Genomic DNA, 17,931 nt, shown 5'->3' with positions numbered 1-17,931 from the left:
CGGTGGGGGGGGTTCTTTAATAGATGTAGGTTTTGGATCAAAGTTCAAGGTAGCGATCAAGGTGTGAAAGCGTGTGTGGGGGGGAGGGCCGTGTGTGGATGTGTGTGGATGTGTGTGTGGATGTGTGTGTGGATGTGTGGGTCCCGTGAACAGTGGTAGTTCCAACTACAAGGTAAGCACGATGATTTGATGCAAGATGCTGAAGATGAAAGGTGTGTGGCAGGTATGGGGGTTTTCGTGTTGGATCTGGGGAGATTGTGTCAGTCCGTGGGAGGGTGGGGCGAGAAGGAGTTGGTTTTGGGGGTGAGTTTGGCCACAGGCGGTCACCGTTGAAATGGACAGACAGCCCAAGGCAGAGAAAGAAAAATGCCTTTACAATGACGCTGCTCGTTGGGACCCGGCTCCCGATGGCAGGTCCAGCAAGGTCCAATAGAAAGGCACCGAGTTCGCCATCGCGGACACAGCCGTCAGTCAGTCATCAACCATCATGCCGCTATGCTGCCCATGCAAACCCTTTCTGTCTGAGAGTCTTCCTCCGCGCTCGTTCAAGCTCAACCCACCATCACAAACCCCATGTCCGGAACTGGGAAAATCAAGAGTCTGTTCTACTCGCACTCATGTAAGGTAGGTTAGGCTCAACGCCATCTCTGCCAGCTAGCACCAAGGAAAAAAAAGGAAAAAAAAAGGAAGGAGAAAAAAAGGAAAAGAAAAGAAGAAAAGGAAACCACGACGGCAGAAAATAAACGATCTCCTGCTGAAAAGCATCTAGCAGACACCACGCGGATCTGGATTGACTCCATGCCAATCCCCTAGCTGAAAGCATAGGCTGCGTAGTACTCGTCACCGGTTCAACCCTTCGCATCGCCCTCCTCGAAAGCGCTTCTACATAACAGTGACTAATGGAAATCCGCCAGACGCCGCACGTGGATCGCAGAACGAGGAACGGTCGACCCACCCTGCTCGACGGCGGCGGCACGGATCTGCAAGGCAGGGTTTTGGGGCAGCGGAGAGAAGGCATTGTGAGTCGATGGTACTACCGGTACATAGCAGAGCATTGAGCATCCGCACGCACGCATGTGTGATGAATTGAGCGAGATTGCTGATGCTGATGCTGATGCTGATGGTATTATGAGATCTTCCAATCGAATGGGCTCGTGACGCGAGACGAGGACAAAGAACAGAGACGAGTCCCCCAGAAAGGCAAAAGTCGATCCCACTCTCCGAACGCTCACCGCCGCCGCCTCGCCCCGACAGACCGGCGCATCTGCTTGCACGTTTCCGACCAATTGGCCGATGGCGTGGCTTGGTTGGGCTGGCTGGTTGGGGCTGGGGCCCTCAGATGAGGACTACAAGGAGCCGTCGACGCTTGCTCTCTCGTTGGGCGATGCTGCTGTTGCTGTTGCTGTTGCTGCTGCTAGAGCACTCTAGAGTGCGTAGCTACTCGCAAAGCAGAGTAGCCGTGGCGGGGTCTGAGGCAGCCAATCAGCCGGCATGGCCAGGTCACAGCTTCTCCACATGACTTTCCTCAGGCCAGACCCTGCCCGCCTTCTCGGCACCGATCTCCCATACTTAGCGCCAACCCTACATTTGCTTTTTTCAATCAAGGTTAGAGTAGGTAGCGTTGCAGCCCGAGCCCTTTCGGCAAAAAAACCCAGCATCTCTCCCTGATCTCGATACTCTAGTTATGTAAGGCCTGGAAGGATGGACAGCCACCGCGCACTTCGGCTTCCTTCCGCCGTTACACAGTTTCCGTCATCGTCGCCGCTCTGGCTGCGGCGAACGCGGGTGCGGATTGCTTGGATCGATTCTGGAATTTCTTATCGCAGAGGTCGCCGAATTGTCTCCTTCGCAGCTCACAGCTCTGCTTGCGATAGGGAATTCGTAGCCCGTCGATAGGGAGAACCCCCGCAGTTCGCGCATGTATAAAAGAAAGAGAGCCACGCTCGCCAAAGAATGCTATGCTTCGCTTCGCTTCGTTCCCGTGTCGACGTCGACTGTCCAGCCCAACCACCGCACGCGCACACACCCCGACGACGACGAATGATCACGACACGACGACGGACCGGCCACGGCCGCGCAAGAACAGGCGGACGACAGTCGCCACGACCCACCCTCCCACCGTCGGACACTCGCCCCGCCACCCGCCCCCATCGCTCGCTCGCTCGTTTGCGCGGCACGACTACGGATGCCTTCGCTTTCACACGGCTGCTCGTGGCCAGCAGAGCAAAAGCAGCACCTTTCTTTCTTTCGTTCGACCTTCCCTTAGGGTACGGACAGCACGGAAGCTCGCAACAGCCATGGTGCCAATCAAATTCCTGTGAGCTAATGGATTCCACCATATTCCATATTCATCCATCCATCCATCCTTCCATTCCCCCCGTCTCCATCGCCCCATCGCATTGTCCAACCAACCAATCCGGTCGTCGTCCGATGGAGGGAATGGTGTTGTTGTGTGTGTGTGATGCGTGTGTGATGTGTGTGATGTGTGTGTCCCATTGTCAGCTGATGTCTGTGGAGGCTGAACGAACCGACCGACGTTGCGGCTACATACAAGGAGGCGGATTCGAGCGAGAGAAAAAAGAAAGTGCGGCGCGAGCGAGCATCGGTGCCGAATGCAGCCAAACGTGCAGGCCTAAATGCTTAGGGCTTTTACATAACGCCAACCACAAACCGACCACACCAACCAGACCCCCGGGTCAAATTCATCAATTCCTTTCGTTCTTTCTCCGAGGACCGCTCTGCCGCTTGCACCTTCAGCTAAGGGCAAGGTGTCCCCAGGTCACCACCGCACATACCCACGGGAAGTGACCCACCCGCACCTAGCACCGAGACAAGACAAGACAAGACACGAGAGAGACAAAACACAAGACCAGACACAAGAGCACGCCGCCCGCCTCTCTGGTGCTTAGGCCTGTTTCCCCCGCAATATGCACACCCCATGTGCCGTTCTACGGCCCAGCGAGTTCCGCCGGAGTCTGGACCCTGCCCTTCCTCTCCGATGCTACGTGTTGCAAGCGATACATAGGCACATACGAAGCCCGCCCTCGCTCTCCTGTTTATCCCCATCAAGGTAGTCATCCGGGGTCCGAACGACGCATGACTCTCGTACCGCGCGGCGGCGGCGGCCAAGCGATTGCCGGACGGTGGAAGAAGAAAATGATGGCGATGGAGAAGAAGAAGAATCGCTTCAGCAATGGGGATCGATCACACACGCCGCAGCCAGCCCCGTCAGATTGCCGGATGATGTCAACGTGCAACAGAGTTAGACCTCTGTGCTTCTGCATCTTTGGAGCTTCCGACTTGGCGTGATTAATCCTCTCGATTTCGTCGTCCCGTCAAGCAGACGTGTGCCGGCCGATCGCACGGGAATTCGGTGATCGTCTGCGGCACAGCTCATCTCATGGGTGAAACCGATTTTGACCCGACAACTCACACCCGGCAACAAGCACCGGTACATGCATATTCTACAACAAACGGCAGGATTTTTGGGTTTAAGATTCTGCGATCAGCACTGGTTATCCGCTCATCGAGGGTACCTACTTGGTTACCGTACCTAACTATTCTGCACGCCAAACTCAACTGCTGCCTGGAATTGAATCGCTGTCATGCTCGTAACTACTTAACAACGCTATATTCCTCGCTGCCTCGCGCTGGCCCCACTCCGCCGGACATGAATCGGGATCAGGATTAGGATCAGGATCTCTCGCCGCCAGTCCATCTGTTTGAGGCAGGAAACACCCCATCGTGTATGATATGCCACGTAAGATAACCCCATACCATCGAGCCCAACTATCGAAGGCATCAAGCGTTTGGGCTCTGGGGCAGGGTCCGCACGTCCGCACATGTAGTTATAGTAGCACGCCATGGCGCATCCCGATGAGTGAATCTATGTGTCGAGGTTTCCTTCCGCATGTTTCATCACTCGCCACATGACCGTCCCACCGCCCCACCGGAGGCAGCGGGGCAGGAGTTTACTTTAGATACTTTGCCTAGGTCTTCCTACATGTTCTTACATAAGTAGATTAATTACATATTGGGGTCACAGACGTTTAGCGCCGGGTGAGCATTGCACATACGCTCTATCGATAGGGGGTTTAGGTATCTGTCTAATGAAACTACTTTAAGCTGTGCGGTAGCTGTTGCTGTTGCTGTTGCTTGCTACAGCTGCAGAGAGCTGGGGAGTAGCTACAGCTGTATGTAGGTACACTTCACGGTAGTTGTGTAGCTAGGTACGGTAGTCTAGGTACATAGCATCGTGGAATAAACACTTGTCTACAGCACACCCCACCCCATCGCCATCTATCAATCGTGAAGCCATCCATCGTGAAGCCATCCATCGTGAAGCCATCCATCGTGAAGCCATCCATCGTGAATCTATCGTGAATCCATCTGTCTGCTGTGTGTACGTCCACGGAGGTCCGCTCTTACTCCCAACGTGCCGCCAACGGCCTTCAGTGACCACCGTTTTCCAGAACCAATCGCAGCGACATCGTGAAGCCATCTGTCTGTCTGCTGTGTGTACAAACATACATCCACGGAGGTCCGCTCTTGCTCCCAAGTTCCCAGCGTGCTCCCAACGTGCTGCCAATGGCCGTCAGTGGTCACCAACTCACCGTTTTCCAGGATCAATCGCAGCGACTCCCCCTTACTTGGCCTTTTGGCTTCCACCCGCGGCAACCTCGAGAGTCGAGAGTCGAGCTGCAGCACTTCAGCACTTCAGCACTTCCGTACGTCGTATGTGTTTGAGTGGGTATGTATGCATGCACTCACCTCACTCACCTCATCCACTCACCGCCGCCGCCGCACGTCCACGACTCGTGAGTCCCCGCGTTTGGATGGATGAGCTTTGGATGGATGAGCTTTGGATGGATGAGCTTTGGATGAGCTTTGGAATGCCCCCTCCCCCCTCCTCCCAACACGGGCCACACGGACGTGCGGAAGCGCAATCCACTGGCAGTGCACTCCAATTCCACGTCCACTGTCGGCAGCGGGAGGCGGCGGGCGGGCGAACCGGAGAAGATCTCCAGATCTGTACATTATCTACATATAGCTGGGTTAGTTGGGCTAGCGCCAGTGGCGAGCGAGCGCCGAGCGAGCGGCGGATGATCTCGCGCTCCGGGACGGTGGGGACTCTGGGAGTGGCACTTACAGCTAGATGCGGACATGCGGACATGCACCCCATCTGCAGTCCAGTGCAAACCGGACTGTTGAGGCTAGAGCGCGTGGGGCGAGGGAGGGAGGCACAGGGGAAGGAGCGACGGAGGGAGCGACGGAGGGAGAGGTGGTAGAGTAGGTGTGCGTATGTATGTGGAGTAGCTGCAGGCCTACACACACAAAACGGACCGGAATCCTGCAATGTGCTGCGCTGCGCGGCGGTGCGCGGCCCTGCGGGGAAAGGTTTGGGGTACATAGCGTAGTGGAAAGACAGGCAGGCTGCCTGCCACTGCTAGGGAGGGAGGGAGGGAGGACTCGTGTCGTCTCGTGTCCGATCCGTAGTCACAGCACTGCCGAAGCTTTAGTTACATGTCATACATAGACGTGCGGAATTGAACTGTGGGGAGAGGGTGTGAAGGTGTGCACTGTGGGGAGAGGGTGTGAGGAGAGGGTGTGATGGGGGGGGGCTCGAATCGGGTCCGCGGACAGCGTTAAGTTTTAACCTGCTGCGCGGCGGGGATGGGTCATCATGGATGCAGGCGAGATATGGTTAGTTAGTGGCCACCCTGACCCCACAACCAAGTATGTATGAAGAAGTATGTATGATATGTATGTCTGATGTATCCCATAATCCACTTCTGTGCATCAGTGTCCACCGCTGCGAACCTTTGCAAAGCTGGCTTCTTCTTCTCCTTCTTCTTCTGCGGGATGGGGGCTGAGGGTTCTGCATAAATACCTCTATTCTCCCCCGTCATATGTACGATAGAATGCTCTCTTCGGACCGAAAGGAAGCAGGAGTTCGCTGTGAGGCGTATAGGTTGTAAAGTGACATGTACCAGTACACGCGTCGGAATTTACACCGGGCGGTATCTCGACGTCTTTGCTTCTTCCGTGGTTTCCGTGGTTTCCGGTACCGGCAGAGATGCCTACCTATCATACCTTCCGTCAGTGACGCGGACCCGTATGTATGTGGGTGGATGTGGATGTGGATGTGGATGGCAGACAACACAATCCCTTCCGGCTGCTGCTGCTGCTGTTGCTGATGCTGCTGACTTCTGGCGAAGGCGACGGACGTTCATTGGCAGATCCGCCCTGCAATGTGCAATGTGCATTTATCGCTGCGGGGAGGGAGGGGATCTCGCGGCATCGGCGGTTTCAACTTTCAATGTTTTGCTGCCGCCGTCGCCGTCGAATCTGGATACGAAGGATGCTCGGCACAAACGCTGCTGCTGCTGCTTCCATCTCCCGAGGGCGACGGCGACGGCGCTGTGGGCGTGCGAAGGCGTGATGGCTGTTGAGGACGTTTGCTCAGATGGTTCCCCCATATTCCCAATGTAGGTCTGGATCGGCGGTCCTCAAAGTTAATTCCCAGATACCTACGCGGCGGTCTACGTTTCGAAATGATTGAAGTTTGGAGCTACCTATCAGTCCGATTCCGGCGGGGCGGGGTGAAAGCGAAGTACCGGGTGCCCTGACAACACAACAGGCCGTCCACAGCTTCGGCGGAAGCAGATACGGTATCCGGGGCATGACAGCGGAAGATTAGGCCCTATCTATACCTATCAGATTACCCCATAGCATGTGCTGATAGGCGATCGCTTCCAGGACCGAAGAACTTGGAATGGAACTGGTAAAAGCCGGTTCTTCGGGATTCCGCGGGGTATGAGAGGACCAACCCCCTCCCGAGTGTACAAACCGTGTTAGTGCTCAGCAGGCCGACCAACCGGTTGCTGTATTATACTGTGCCGTGTCTGGCTCATCACGGGGTATCAATGATCATTCACCGCCCATCAGACGCCCAGTCCAATCCAGTCCAATCCAGTCCAGTCCAGTCCGGTGACAAAATCTGCGTGCGTGCTCGACAGAACGCAGTCTACAGGTATGTATCATCAAGTCGCTGCCTACCGGGCCGCTCCGTGCAGACTGCTGCTGCCAGAACTCTTCGTTGTGGCTATGTATGCTATAAGAGTGGCGGCTTTTGCTCAGTCGAAGCCCCCCGACGGTGATATGTATGTAGCAGTCACTTAGACTTGGAAAGCGTGCACGATCGAGCCCGTGACAGGGCCCAACCTGCCCCCCCTCTCTCCCGAACCATAGCCAGCGGCACCAAAGGTCAAAAAGTGTTCCTGCATGCGGTGTTCTACATACCTAGTCCGGTCCAGTCCGTCCGGACCCACGGACGGGACTGGACTGCAAACATGGTACATCCAGTCCGTCCGGACTCCGGAGGTGTCTGGTGGACGGACTACCGGTAGGTAGTCCACCAGTAAGGTCGGACGGGACGGACTACAGTCTAATCCCGTCCCGTCCAGCAAGTTGGCGGATATAAGGGACAGACTACTTTTGTCCCGTCCGTCCGAGCCTAAATATTGCTACTTTTCACAGCTTCTGGAGCGGCGAGGGATGAACTGACGCGGTGGTGTGAAGGATATCGGTGCTAAGAAATCATCAATCAGTTGAATCATATTCACCTGACTTGGACGGTCGTCCTCTACCGTCGGATGGGAACCGGCCCCGTCCGGCACCGCCTCGGACCGGACGGACAACTTTTGCAACCGTCCGTCCCAGGCTCGGACGGGACGGCGTTTTGGCCGTCTGTCCCGCCCGGACGGCCGTCCCGACCAGACGATGGATAAAACTGGGTAGTATCTTGATCTTGCCATAACTATCAGCAGAGCAGTATTTTATATGTACCGTCGGGGCTCGGTACGGGAATGCATGATTGGTACACAGGTAGGTAGTCAGGATGCCGTACCCGAGGTCCCGAGCCCAAGTTCCACTAAGACGGCATCACGAGAGCCTCAAATAGCTGACATATGTATAGGCACACTGTTGGGGACATCACCCATGATTACCATTACCAAAACCCCGGGGGTCAGGTTGGGGGGGGAAGTTTTGTTTACACATTATGTCACTCGGTTCAACGGGTGACACGTTGTGGATAGATGGATGGGAGGCTTTGAAAATTGAAGGGCGTTTTGCATATTGTGCCACGATTTACTCTATAGTAACTAGGTCGCATGCAATCAATGATTAAACAAAAACCCAAAAAAGCTTGAAGCCCGTGGAAGTGGAAGTGTCTAGATAATCAAGATCGCCGTGACTCGTGAACGGAAGATGCAGCCCAAACTCTAATTGTACCAGAACTAGGTACCAGAACTGTTGAGGAGTACGGACGGAGGTCGGAAGGTCCGTAGGTCCGTACATAAGTACAATACGAAGGGAGAACGGCGAGGGCGGCGAGGACGCGGATGCGGATGCAGCTGCGGATGCCCAACAGATGCGCCAGCCGTCAAGGGCAAACTGTGCGACTTCCCTTGCGTCATTACCTTCACCTAGGTATCTTTCTTTCCTTCTGTTGTTGCGGGTGCCGGGGATGAGGATGAGGTAACCCCATCGGACAGACCAACCGCCTTTGCCCGGCCTGACTCTGCCTGAGGGAGACAGTATTTGTTGCACTTGGGGCTACATATCATGATTCATGATCGGGTACATACAGTCTAATCAAAAAAAAATGCATCAAGTGCGTCAGACTCGGAGGGCTTGGTTGGCCGCTAGCCGCTGGCCTCACTCGTCCGTTCGTTGAGTGTGGATCGCCGGTACATATGCGAGCCGATAGAGCAGATCGGCCGTTGGTTCAATGCCCTCCTTCAGGTATTACGGGGTAGCAAGAACCATCTGCGTCCTGCGCTCTGCACACGGTCACCCACCAAAGCAAGTGTTCGTTTTTCCAGCCGTCTGACAATCAAACCTCAAGCACACGGCATCAATAATTAAGAAGTATGTAAGTAAGTGATCGATCAAAACTACTACAAGTAATGGAATCGAGTAAATTATCGTACTTACCGGTACGCACCATGACACCGAAACAGTTCGATGCCCCGTAGAAAAGTACATTCAAGCAAGAAGCGATCGCAAGACCCTAGAAAAAAATGCAAGGAAAAAAAAAGATGAATTACAACGTGAAACTACAACTAAAAAACAAAACCCAAACGAAAGCAAGCAAGAGGCGAAATTCGCGGTACAAGTATCTGAATGAAGGAAGCTCTCGCTCGCTCCCTCAATCACTCTATCCATCCATCCGTTTTCTTTGGTTCCATGAAAAGGAGAACGCCCAACCGCGGTAAATTGAGTAGATGCCGGGCATAAAACCTCCTGCAAAAACGATCGATTTCCGCCATATCGATTGGGAGGGTAAAGAGTCCCTAAAACCATGATCTTACAAGTTCGAAGTTATACCTTCCGAATGTATTTCCCTTCTGTTGCAACAACTTGTTGACATTTAAAAGTGACGTGGAGTAATTTCATGCAGCGTGACGTTGAGCTTGCTCCTTGTTCTCCTGAAATTATTCGTCGTTGTTTTTATGATTGTTGCCCCCGTGGAGCTTCCTGAATGCTGACGCCTCATCAATGGTCTTGCACAAAGCGGCTCCACAGTCCGGATCGATCTCCTGACCATCACGTCCAATCAACACGGGTTGATTCTCGTTGAGACGGTTCTTGAGATGGGCCACACGATGGAAGCTGATGTCAGTGATGGATATCCATTTGATGCGGAACGGTCCAGATGATTCCCAAAGCAGGTTCTTAGCCCACATAGGAACAGGTGCCGATCCAGGCAGTCCTTCCATACGTGCCTGGATCAGTAGAGTTAGTACGGTTCATTCGCGAGGTAGAGACCTAGACAGGATACGCACGTAGCCCTGGAATTTCCCGCTCTTGTTGATGGAGAAGAATAGAAGGACATCACGGGATTCCTTGAAGGCTTGTTCAAGAACTTCGGCATTCTTCTGTTGAGTGGCCCAGATGTTCTATTCCAGTGAAAAGCAAGCCATTGGTCAGCATGAGAGATAACGGAGACGGCTTTGAGAAAATTCATTACATCTTGCTGAGCCATCTTGACGTTATCCTGATTGAAGCTCTTGATCATGAAGTATCTAATTTCCGAGTTCCTCGTTGATTCTGGCATGATGGTAAGCGTCCATACTTGCGTGTCTATTGCTGAATCCAACTAAATTTGAGAGTGTAGCTCACCACCTGGGAATCCGGAAGGTCTGTCTATCTCCATAAGCTCTCCCATGTTCTGGTTGTTTCTCCTGTCGTAAAAGTGGTGTTCATTCCTATCGTACTGCATGTGGTCCTTGTACATGCCCCTTCCCCTGCCACGGCCATACGGTTTTCTCTCAAAGGGGGCCGACGACTCGCCTAGCGAATCGCGCCTCGGACGGAATGGCTTTTTGAAATCATCCCGGGGCGTGTATTTTGGAGTAGCCCGGCCCCTTCCATGCTCAAACCTCGGAGATGGATTAGGACTTCTATTGCCTTTGAAGAAGTCCCTCTGGTGGTCGTCATATGAAGCTCCCCGGGGACTCATGCTACGCCTCCGAGCTCGATCGGCAGCGCTGGGAGATGCATCTCGATCGCGAGCAGAGGCGATCCTTCGAGACAGAACTTGACGCACTGCTTCGGTTTCGTCACCAGCATCATCTCCTTGTCTGGAACCACCATCTGCCCCGTATCGGTGAGAGCTTTCGTAATTGTGACGCGCTGATTTGGCAGAATGCGGTGGCTCTCCAAATTCTTCTTCTCTAGGGCGCCTCTTAAGCACACCTGGTTTTCCTCCGGAGAGCAATTCGTCTCCACGGTAGCTTCCCCGATCATCAGGCATTGGTGGGTAACCCGATCGGATAGGAGGAATTGCAGGAAGACCTCGTTTGGCGGCAGCCTCTCTGTCATCCCAGGTGCCGGGTGTGAGCGGGGGAGGAGGCATAGCGTACATAGAGCTTCGTAGTCCTGATTCCTCAACCCTACCGATTCGAGGGGGATATCCAGGTTCCAAAGCGTAACGGCTTTCCTCAAGCGCACGCGCTTCGCGATTGCGCTGAAGGTGCATTTGCCGATAAGCGTAATCGTGGTAACCAGTGATTTCAAGCCATTCAGTAAGGTCTCTGTAGTACATGACCGCATAATCCGTCTCGGCAGGGCGAGGCACCGCCGTTGGTGCGTACCGGGGGTCATCGCGTGGGGGATAACGCGGAGCAGCACTTGGATAGACAGGAGGATACTCCCGGCCTATGCCGTTGTACTCAACATCTTGCACATTCGGATCAGTTGGATACCGTGGAGGCTTCATTGCACCGTAAGCACCCTTGGAGTGATCGACTCTAGAACCCTCGGGGCCCCTGAAGGGTACCATTTCGCGGGTGCCTGCGGGGTCTCTGATATTTCGCGGATCTCTTGGGTCCCTGCGATCGTCGGTGACGGGTTGATAGCGATCAATCACAGCTTTACGGCCGCTCGAACTGCCTGGACCTTTGGTTTCCTTTGAGTAATTTGCGTCCTCAAATCTGTCACGATCGTAGCGGTAGCGCGGGTCGTGTCTTCCTCCGCCACCGCCACCGCCACCGCCACCGCCACCCCTTCTCTCATCATCGTCGTACCCAAACGGCTTTCGACCCTCTCCACGTTGGTCGTGTCTGCCGGATGAAAGTGACGGATCTCTGGATCTGCCATGAGTCTCTCGACTGTCTCTGTGTCTGTCATGGTCATCGTATTTGTGGCCATAGTCCGAGGCCCGTCTAGATCCCTGTTTTTTATCGCCACGAGAAGACGGCCTAGGCTCATCCAATTTGTATTGTTCATGCTTCGACTGTTGGGCATCCGCTGTGTCTGAGATGTGAATCGGTGCAGCATCTGTGCCGGAATTCTTCCTGCTGGCGGTTTCTCCTGCACCGTTCTTGTCCTTGCCCGGTCCGAAAGTGGCCAAGAGTGCATCAACAGCAGCGTCTCTCTCGGGATTGATCGGTTCTCCGTTGCCCTCACCGGAATTGCTGCCAGTGGCCTTGTTGACAGTAGGCTGGTCCTTGTGTATGGATGCTCCTTCCTTCTCCATGTTCATGAACTCTGCTGCTTTCTTTTTCTTCTCTGCCAACGATTCCAGAACTTTCTGCCTCAATTCCTCAGGGTTTGCTTCTTTCTTCGAGGCGCCGGATTCCTTGTTGGCGCCTCCAGTACCATCATCGCGAGCCGGCGGCAGTTGTCCGGTGCGGTACTCGCTCTCAACAGTGTTCTCATACCTCGACGCATCATCCTGCTCAAACGTCGCACAGGGTCAGATCAGAGCTCCGCGTCACGCGATAACGGGGATATCAGATAGACGATACCATTGCATGATCATCTGCACCCTCGTGACCAGAATAGTGGTCGTTCTTGGGCATGGAAATGCGATCCTGCAGAGAGCGACCCTCGTTGACGCCTTCCATGTTGTCTTGGTTAGGTCTATCGTCGTAGAGGTCTTCCATGCTTTCACCTCTGGCAGTTATTTGTTCCTCGTATTGATCCTCGTCTTCCGGGTACGATCTGTTATCCGCGTAATTTTTTGACTTGTAATGCTGCTGGGGGTAATCCGACTGGTCGCTGCTATTGTGGTAGTTGCCCCGGTAGTTCTTAGAGTACCTCCCCCGTCCACGGCCTCGGCCACGACCTCGATACGACGATTCTCTACGAGAATTCGAGGTACCTTCGTCAGATATGTGTTTATTGCGCACCATGACGACTTTGCGGGTGTGAATGAATTGTGTGAAGTGTTCTTGCTTACTGTTCCCAGGTTAAGGAGTCGATATCGGACAATCGCATCCGCAGATATATATTCGATGGATGCGGATAGTGCTCGATCTCAACGACGTGTCTAGTCTTTTCGGTATGTTCAAGAACGGCTGGCAAACTCAATTGAGAGCTCGAGTTGGCTCTCGTAAAGCGAACAGACGGCTTGCGGGAAGGGTAGCGAGGTTCAGTGAGACTGAAAGACGCGATTGGTACTGCGACGGCAACTGCTGGGGGGTGTTGGAGTTGAGTGTCCAGATGACAGGACAGAAGTGCGTGTAGCAGGAGGGGAGGGAGAACAAGCCAAAGCGCTCAGGGAGGCGAAAAATGGAGGGTGGGAGCAGTTGCAATTAAGAGTAGCGTTGCCCGCGAGCGAGCTAGTTTCGCCTGTTCAGGTAACGGCCCAAGACGGACAAGGAACCCTAAGCAATGACGTTCGCGTGCGGGTGGAGGTCTTTGCTCTGCGGGTGCAGGCGGATTTCCGAGCTGGGTGGTGAAGAAGAGGTAAGTAATGCGAATACAGAGGACTTTCAGAGATGTATGCGGGGGGGTGGGGTGGGGGGATGAGGCGAGGGGACAACAGATGAGAGGGGTGAAGGGGAATGCCCGAGATCTATGGATGAATGGATAGAGATTCCCAACATTGCAGCGGATTTTGCATGTCAAATCACGTTACACGAAAGCTGCTCGACCCCTGGCAGAGGAAAAGTGAAGAATGGTATATAGATAGAGTGCCGGTTCATACTTACATGTGCTGTATTCTATACTGCCACTGTGCAGATCATCTGTATTGGAGCGGCAGGGGACAAACAAAGATCTGGGTAAGTGAGGCATTTGGAAGGAACTGAGGCCGAAGAAGTATTTACACGATGTGGTCTCGCCACCATAGCTACCAGTAGCTTGGGATGTATGGGAAGTACAGATACTCCATAAGGTGTCCAGAAACATCGAGGAGACATGTCCAAATAACGCCCCTTCGGCCGGAAGCATTCATGGGCAATGACTCGGGCCACTCGGCAAGCAACGTGTTGAAATATCGAGTCGTTCGCTCCTTAGGCGTCCGTTTCTTAGGCGTCCGTTTCTTAGGCGTCCGTTTCTTAGTCTTTCGTTCTTTAGTCGGTTACTCAGTCATGACAGCGGGAAGCACTGGCCGCCTACCACTTCTCTTTTCTGTCTTCTCTCGAGACCTTCAGACTCTCGAGTCTCAATATCTACAATATTTGTTCATACTTTCCAACACAACGCAACAGTAAGACATAAATAAACACGGACCGAGTGATTTCCCGCCATCGATCATAGCTACTAGCCGGCATGTGTCTGTCAGAATTGATCTCCCGGGCGTCCCCCGTCAGGCGGGCTGAGACATCGGGTGGCACAGGAATGCCATTTGAAACATGACAGGATGGAATGAAGACAAAATAAGATCCACATCATGATCCGGGAAGGGGCCGGAGTCAGGAGACACAGGCTCACAATGAATTGTCTCGTGACTGTCCAGCGTTCTGATCAAGCAGAAGTGAAAGCTGTTACATTGACATCACGTGGCATCACTCATCGAGGTATGAAGGGAAGAGCGATCGGGTTCCTAGCCACTTTCGTTCAACCATCACCCCTTATCTGGTAGATACTCTAGGTACATTATCTTCGTACTCACCCTGCATGCAAACCCCACTTCCTTCGTACGCCTCAAGCTACAGCAGCAACCCGCTGGGAAGAAAAGACGCCCACTTCGCCTCCAATGTCACATTAAGAAATACACAATGGACACACACACAGAAAAACAGAAAGGAAAGAGAAATCAAGAAAGAAGAAGAGAAAAAAACATAGTACTTTTGATGCACGCTCCATTCCCCACAGATGTTCACACAAAGGAGCGAAACAGGACTTCAAATAACTTTCCGCAGTATTGGGTCAGTCACTATGGACTGTGGAGATTGATTGTCTTCATACCCCCGAAAATATTCGTCCGAATCCCATTGCACCCGCCGGCTTCTTTTTGTTGGAACCAGCCTTCTTGTGGTCCGGGATCGCTGCCTTCGATTTTGAGTCGGCATCACTGTCAGAATCTGAGGCTGACTCCGACTCCGACCCAGACTCCGACTCCGACTCCGGCTCGATGACTCGTTTCGTTACAGAGTTGACGTTTTTGGCTGTCGATTGGGAACTTGGAGTGGATTGCGATGCTTGCTGCGTTACCTGTTGAGATGGGTGAATTTCTCGGACGTCAAACTTCACTCGGCTCTCTAGGTCTCCAAGGGAGCTGAGCTTCTTGGTCATTGCTGGAGAAATCGCTTTCGACTTGACGAGCGACTGTGCGGTGGATTTGGCTTTTCCAAGAAGGGAATTCAGCGCAGAAGCTGCCTTGTTAGTGCTAGTCGGTTCATCATCGTGGTCATCGGATTCTGAGCCGGTGTCTGAACCCGAGTCCGAGTCATCCGCCACAGTGGCAGCCACTGGCTTTTTGGCGCCAACCAACTTAGAGGCTTGCGAGCTCTGCGGCGGCTCGGACTTGGAAATCTGCGCTGACGGAGGTGGCTTCATCTCGTCGTCGTCTTCTGATTCCGAGTCACTAGAAACGACGTGAGGCGCACTTTTGGCAACCGGGGCAGCATGTGAGACCCTAGCGGTAGCAGAGGGCGTCTTTGGTCTCGTCGCTTTCAAAGAGACTGGGGCGGTGGAAGGAGGAGGAGCATCCTGCATTTCGACATCGGAACCGTTGTTATTTGTTGGGACCGGTGCAGAGCCCGCTGTAGGAGTATTTGCCTTCTTGGTGGAGGCCTTTAGGTTGGATTCGACCACCAGCAGCTTTCTGCTTACCTTTGGCTTAGTAGGAGCGGCGACTTTGGCTGACAGCAACGCCCTGGGAACTGCCTCGTTTTCAGATTCACTGCCCGATCCTGATTCGGATTCCGATTCAGAACTAGATTCGGGCTTGTGGGTCGGCGGTTTTCTCGCTGTCACAACCTCCTTCTTTTCAGAAGGTCTGACAGAGCCGGGAGGGAGAATTGGTGTGACAGTTCGGAGCGAAGGGTTTATAGAGGACATTGGGGTTGCGGCGGGCAATGGACATACAATGGGTGTCCGCTTTAAGGGACGAGCAATCGGAGTAGGGGTTGAGCTCATGGTTGGAGCCGAGGAACCAGGAAACCCTTGACTGCTGGGCATGTTTTCGGCAAAGGAAACGGAATTTCTCTTTTTGCTGGCTGACAGGGGCTCTTGGGAAGATAGCTCCTTCTTAAGGTTGCTTCGTTTCATGGCGGAGTTCGGAACTGGAGGAGGACCCATATCTCGTTCGGCTGAGGGTGTAGAAGATGACTGGCTTTGGCGTACAGCTACGGGTGAATGCGTCCGTACTTTCTTATTGGAGACCTTCGCATCCGGAGATATCTTGCCATCCCCAGTAGGCAGGCTGTCCTTTCTAGCACGCTTTTTCGTTGCCGTAACTTCTGGTTTGACAGTCATAGCTTCAGACTTGGTAGCTGTTGGGGTGACTTCATCTTTCACATGTTTTCCCTTCGCTTTCTGCTGCTCGTGATCCTTAGCTTTCTGAACTGTCTCTTTTGTTTTCTGCTCTTCGAGCCCCTTTGTCTTCTTAGCCTTCTGCTCTTCGAGCTCCTTTGTCCTCTTGGCCTTCTGTTCTTCTCGCTCCTGCGTCTTCTTGGCCTTCTGTTCCTCGCGCTCCTTCGTCTTCTTGGCCTTCTGCTCTTCGAGCTCCTTCGTCTTCTTGGCCTTCTGCTCTTCGAGCTCCTTCGCCTTCTGCTCTTCGAGCTCGTTGGCCTTCCGGTCCTTTGCCTTCGGAGTCTTCTCCTTTTTCCCAGCAGCCTTCTTCTTCCTCAACTCGTTTTGTAGCTTCTTTATGGCATCAGTTCCAGACTCCTCGGCTGCTTCCTGCTTTTCCTTTTCTAGGCGTTCCCGCTCTTCATTCTCTATCGTTGATCGCCCGTCCTCAGCCCTCCTTTCCGCAACAGGTTCCGCGGCAGGCTTCTCGTTGGCCAAATGTTCCTTTTCAGCCTTTTCTTTTGCAAGACGTTCCTTTTCTTGGTCCAAACGTTCTTGTTCGGCCTTCTCCTTCACCAAGGGTTCCTCCTCGGCAGCCGCCTCTGCCGCCAGACGGTCCTTCTCCTCCTCTTGGGCTTTCCGTTTTGCCTCTTCGTCCTTCTGTTTCGCTAGACGTTGCTTCTCGGCCTCTTCTTTAGCCAGGCGCACCTTCTCGGCCTCTTCTTTCGCAAGCCGTTCCTCCTCCTCCTTCGCCAATCTCGCCTGCTCAGCTTTTTGCCGACGCTCGCGCTCTTCGGCAGCTTGAAGAGCTCTCTGTCTGGCCTCTGCTGCTTCCTTCTGTTGGCGCTCCTGTTCCTTGGCGGCGGCAGCGGCAGCGGTAGCAATAGCTTCAGTCTCCTCCCTCTCGGCTGTCCCCTTCTCAACATGATCCTCCTCAGCAAGTTGCGCGGCCGGCCTTCTCATCCGCGCTTTGCGAGCGCTCCCATTACCTGTTTTCTTTTGGCTAGAGGTGAGATGCTCGTGTTCCAGCTGCACAGACGGTGATTCGGGAACAGCTTTCGTAGGCTTAGCACTATTGACCTTCTTTCCGCGTCCTATACGCGGACGCGGGGTTTCATTCTCTTCGACATCGTCGTCGGTGGAAGGGAAATCATAGATATCGCGGCCCTTCCGTTTTGCCCCGTTACTGGTGGTGAAAGCGAAGTTCCTGTGGAGGCGTGAAGACTGCGCGGGGACCGGAGAAGGTCTGTAGCGTAAACGGTTTGTCGATTGCGAGGAGGGAACTTCGATCTGTGGCAGGGGCGGCAGTGATTGAGATTCTATGCCGGCGCTCACTGGATCCATTATGCGTCGGAACATAGGTGATGATTGGGTTTCGTCTTTGATCTCCAACTCGGCTGGAGGTCCACCGTTCATGCTGTTCGATTGCTGCATGGAGGAAACGAACGTTTGTGAGGCACTGACGATCTCGATATCATCGCCGGCGGGGGTGGGTAGTGAGAACCTAGCCGATGCGAGCCCATTGATCCCTTCGCCCAGCTCAGGACTATGCATCCGCAGAAAAGTATCCTCCAGCACCGAATGCTCATCATCGTCATCATCGTCATCATCGTCATCATCGTCATCATCGTCATCATCATGCTCGGCCTCGTCCTCATCGTCTCCCAACCAGCGTTC

At 53.7% G+C, this 17,931-nt stretch overlaps 3 protein-coding genes across 3 annotated transcripts; 1 reads left to right on the top strand and 2 right to left on the bottom strand.

Annotated features, from left to right (window-relative positions):
- Positions 1-1,971: 1,971 nt before the first annotated feature.
- On the top strand, positions 1,972-3,104 carry BZA05DRAFT_22241 (uncharacterized protein). Its single transcript, XM_051479734.1, has one exon. It carries the CDS (start codon positions 2,041-2,043, stop codon positions 2,806-2,808), a length of 768 nt encoding a protein of 255 aa, XP_051344734.1. The 5' UTR covers positions 1,972-2,040; the 3' UTR covers positions 2,809-3,104.
- A 6,171-nt stretch (positions 3,105-9,275) lies between these two features.
- Positions 9,276-12,886, bottom strand: BZA05DRAFT_22215 (YT521-B-like domain-containing protein). Its single transcript, XM_051479732.1, has 5 exons — positions 12,318-12,886; positions 10,189-12,244; positions 10,037-10,116; positions 9,852-9,965; positions 9,276-9,791 (listed from the first exon to the last, which is right to left on the bottom strand). Exons 1-5 carry the CDS (start codon positions 12,702-12,704, stop codon positions 9,501-9,503), a joined length of 2,928 nt encoding a protein of 975 aa, XP_051344733.1. The 5' UTR covers positions 12,705-12,886; the 3' UTR covers positions 9,276-9,500.
- Positions 12,887-14,341: 1,455 nt separating this feature from the next.
- BZA05DRAFT_383451 (uncharacterized protein) lies at positions 14,342-17,863 on the bottom strand. Its single transcript, XM_051482220.1, has one exon. It carries the CDS (start codon positions 17,806-17,808, stop codon positions 14,701-14,703), a length of 3,108 nt encoding a protein of 1,035 aa, XP_051344732.1. The 5' UTR covers positions 17,809-17,863; the 3' UTR covers positions 14,342-14,700.
- Positions 17,864-17,931: the final 68 nt, after the last annotated feature.

This window comes from Tricharina praecox (genome assembly GCF_024521635.1).
Source record: "Tricharina praecox strain CBS 144465 chromosome Unknown BZA05scaffold_1, whole genome shotgun sequence".
Lineage (NCBI taxonomy): Eukaryota > Fungi > Ascomycota > Pezizomycetes > Pezizales > Pyronemataceae > Tricharina > Tricharina praecox.
Note: the sequence above shows the minus strand (reverse complement) of the source record. Positions and strands in the feature narration are given on the sequence as shown.